This window comes from Triticum dicoccoides, chromosome 2A (assembly GCF_002162155.2).
Source record: "Triticum dicoccoides isolate Atlit2015 ecotype Zavitan chromosome 2A, WEW_v2.0, whole genome shotgun sequence".
Classification (NCBI taxonomy): domain Eukaryota; kingdom Viridiplantae; phylum Streptophyta; class Magnoliopsida; order Poales; family Poaceae; genus Triticum; species Triticum dicoccoides.
The window spans coordinates 774994578-774998450 of record NC_041382.1 but is presented as its reverse complement, the minus strand read 5'-3'; the positions used below and the strand labels follow the sequence as shown (position 1 = coordinate 774998450).

The window sequence follows — 3873 nt, the reverse complement described above, 5'->3', positions numbered from 1 at the left end:
CACTGAAGTGCCACAACAGAACCTGAAGAGAGGCCGCGTGAGGGAAATGCTGAAGTTGATGTGGACATGCGCGGCCGTCTCGATGAACAAAAGCAGCAGCACCCTGCTTCACTCTTCGACCTGGACAATCAACTGCAATTTTTTGCTGGCCACAGTGATAAGGATCAACGTGACCCAAATGGTTTTTAGGCCCGATCTTTCATGGCGTACCCGGACAACTCCGATCGCCGAGCAGAATAGATTCTACTCCCCGATACACAAACACAAGTCCTTACGAATCAGCAAGCACGGAGGTTTTCGGACAGCTCCCTCTAAACTCGATATGGATATCTTACCCTCGAAAACACATCATGTTTCTTAACTCAAAACATAACCTAAGGATACAATGGCCGGCAGCCAACCCTTTATTTATATGGGTGACTCCAGAAACCCTAAACAACTCGGACCCACTTTTCCTGAACAGAAAAAATAAAAACAACACAACCGGAAATTAAAAAAGACACTTTGCGCGCCAATATTGTCACGCCTGCTGGTGGACCCCAGCCGAACTCCTTCAAACTCAGCATGCTCAACAAGCTCTTTCAAACATAGCCACGCCTCCTTTGATCTTCTCCTTGTGCGGCAGAAACAGGAACACTGAGTCACCTGCACGTTGGTACGCTCCTTCCGCGGCATTTGCAGAGAGCACTCCTCGAACTCGCGTCGGCCCAGCAAATTTGGTTTATTTGGCATCACGGTGCTGCCTCGATGTTCACCTTACTGTTGTCTTCGGTGTACAAATGTTTACACTATGTATTTGATCATTTCAGTATATATGAAAAAAAAGATTATACATGGATTAAAATCGACGTGAAGCAACGCACGGGCAGTGTTTGCTAGTATAAGCAAATTTGAACTTTAGCTTGGTTCCGACATCCAACCAACCAATACAGAGGCTCATCATGCATGCAAAACTGCTAGTACGGAAGGATTCCCAAGGACCTTCCATAGTTGACGACTTCGTCGTATATTTCTTCCAACGCCTTGTAACTGAACTCAAACCCTTCCCCGACGAGTTTCGCCGACGAAATGCAGACTCTCAACTTCTCGGGGCGACCACCAAACCTGATAACAAACATACACGCTAAATATTCACAAATCACGACCGAGAGCATCGGAACTTGCCGTGTTTCCATAGATGTTGGCACACACCTGTCGGTATTGACGTTATACTGCGGGTACTTGGCGGCCAGGAAGGTGGCTAGCTCCGCGAGGGTGGTGTCGAGGCTGCTGCAGATATATCTTCCTGACGCAGACTCCTCCTCGGCTAAGAAGATCTTTGCGCGGCAGAGGTCGTGGACATGGACCATCGGGATCGAGCCAGATGCCCTGTCGATGAGTTCCAGACTGCGAATCTTCTCGTCGTCACCTGAGATAATCATTCACCACACACGTCGTTCGATGAATTAGTGTCTAAAATAATGGTCCCTTTTAATTATCGTTGCATCTTGACTTGTATCAGGCTCACCAGTCAGCAAAGAAAGGATAACGGGGACGCTGGTGTGGACAATCGTCGCCGGCGCCTCGCCAACCGTGAAGGCGGGGCACACCGTAACAAGGCTGATGCCGCTGTCCTGCGCGAAAGTCCGCGCCGCGTTTTCCATAAGCACCTTTGAGACATTGTAGGCCTGTGATACGGCACGCAAGCACGTCATCACATTCACATTATTGGACAGATTTCTACCCGCCCTAAATAAAATTAAAAAGGAACGGAAGTACTAAAAAAATGTGCATGCCTACCCAGCCGCCGGCCTTGGTAACTCTGAGGTACTCAACGTCGCTCCAGGACTCCTCGTCCACGACATGGCTGTCTCCTAGTGGCAGAGGCCGGCCGGCGACAGCCGCCACTGACGATGTCAGGATCACGCGCTTCACCGTCCCTGCCCTCACGCACGACCTCATTACGTTAAGGGTTCCGCTGACGGCCAGCTCGATCACTTCTTTCTGCCATGAGATATAACCAACTAAAAACAGTGCCTTTTCCATAATCAAATCTGACCTTAGTACAGAGTGTTTGGTCAGGCTCTACCTCAGGGTTCTCCGCGTTGAGGTTCATCGGAGCCGCGACGAGGAAGGCATAGTCGCAGCCGGCCACGGCCTCATCGAAGCTACCCTCGTCCTCCAGGTCGGCGCGGAAGACCTCTAAGGGACCGAGCGCTTGCAAGTCCTTGAGATGGGGGTGATTCTCCATGTCATCTGAGATCCAAAAAACAAATAACAGTGCCTGTCACCTCAGGGTTCATCACATTCACATCACAACAGACAGTCGTCTGAATAGAGAGCGATCAAGGATCTAACCAGACTTTCTGACTGTCGTTTTGACGGTGTATCCCTTCTGCAGCAGCATCTTCACGAGGGCCGAGGCGATGTACCCGTCCCCTCCGGTGACGCACGCCGTCTTCCTCCTCATCGCAGACGTCATCAGGCCGGATGGAGAGTCGAGCACCGGAGTTCTGTTCCTCTGCTGGTGGAGTGGTGCTTGTGAGCGCTCTTGGGTTTCACCTCCCAGGTAACGTGTGTCGTAGGGATGCTTTGAAGACACCACATGTGTCGTAGGGAAATCTCAATTATTGTTCAGTTGTGCTGCCCTGTATATACAAAGGTTAGATGCTTTCCAACTTACCCAGCAGAAAAAAGAGATGCTTTCCAACTTGTATTTGTCTTTCAGATTGATTATACCTAGCCAACTGCTCCATTGTGCTCCAGTGATATTGAAGTCTTCCATTGACCTGCTAGCTAGTATCCAAAAGAGACAACTGGCAGGTTAGTACTACTCCCTCCATTCCACAATGTAGTGCTTTCTCTATCCTCGTGCTTCAACTTTGACCGTAAATTTAACTACCAAGACCGATTGCGGCGGGAGCAAAAATTATATCAGTGAATTCGTATTCAAAAGAAGTTTTCAATTATATATTTTTTTTCTCCCGCCGCAGTTGGTCTCGTTGGTTAAATTTATGGTCAAAGTTGGACCTCGGGAAGCGTGGGCGCACTATATTTTGGAATGGAGGGAGTATCAAGTTGGCCATGTAGAAGTGCACTGACAGGTTAGTTTAAAGTGAATTGCAAAAACCACCACATTGACGCTTAGGTTTGCAGAAAACACCCCTTTACGAATTTGGGCGAGAAACCATTGATTTTCAGCCTAATGTTTTGCAAAAAATATTGCTCAGTCTATTTGGACATTTTAACCACGATAATGACATGTGGGGCCCACATTGGTGATGTGGCATAAAATTCATAGTAGCCAATGTTAGACTGGTTTCTTAAGGAACCCTCACTTAAAAAAAAGGAATCTTCCTTCCATGCCCGCTCCAATCGGGATCAGGCCCCCGCCGCCGTTCCCACAGGTCACCACCGCCGCGGCCTGGGCCAAGATGCTCGCCGCCTCCTGCTGTGCAGCGATGGCTCTAGCCTCGCGCCCGCCACGGCCACAGTCTAGTCTAGGTCGAGGTCGGCGGCCACGGCCGAGGCGCACGGGTCGGCAGGCGCCCTACTCCTGGAAGCATGGGGTGGGGGGCTAGTGGCGGCTCTGGCCTCCGAATCACCACACAGAACGGTCGTTGCCTCCTCCTTTAGGCATGGCGGCAGTGCAACGGCCGGCGCACGGAGTGGCTGCGACCTCCCGACAGCGATGGTGGCATCCGAGCAAGCAGCGGCGGCGGGGCGCAGCATAGGCGCATGCAGAAGCGGCGCGCATCACTGGAGCAAGAAGGCTAGTGGCGGCTCACATCACCGAAGCAAGAAGACTAGTGGCGGCGCGCATCACCGGAGCAAGCAACGGCACGCCGACGAGCAGAGCAGGCGCAAGCAGCAACGACTGCGAGCAAGCAGCAA

At 51.1% G+C, this 3873-nt stretch overlaps 1 protein-coding gene across 2 annotated transcripts; it reads right to left on the bottom strand.

Moving 5' to 3' along the window:
- Positions 1-353: 353 nt before the first annotated feature.
- LOC119352459 (anthocyanidin reductase ((2S)-flavan-3-ol-forming)-like) lies at positions 354-2571 on the bottom strand. Of its 2 annotated transcripts, XM_037619087.1 has the most exons (6): positions 2338-2571; positions 2069-2235; positions 1780-1983; positions 1508-1667; positions 1192-1408; positions 357-1104 (listed from the first exon to the last, which is right to left on the bottom strand). In XM_037619087.1, exons 1-6 carry the CDS (start codon positions 2459-2461, stop codon positions 957-959), a joined length of 1020 nt encoding a protein of 339 aa, XP_037474984.1. In that variant the 5' UTR covers positions 2462-2571; the 3' UTR covers positions 357-956. The 2 variants fall into 2 exon arrangements, with proteins under 2 accessions (XP_037474983.1, XP_037474984.1); XM_037619086.1 differs by having other exon boundaries at positions 354-1408.
- Between the last annotated feature and the right edge of the window lie 1302 nt (positions 2572-3873).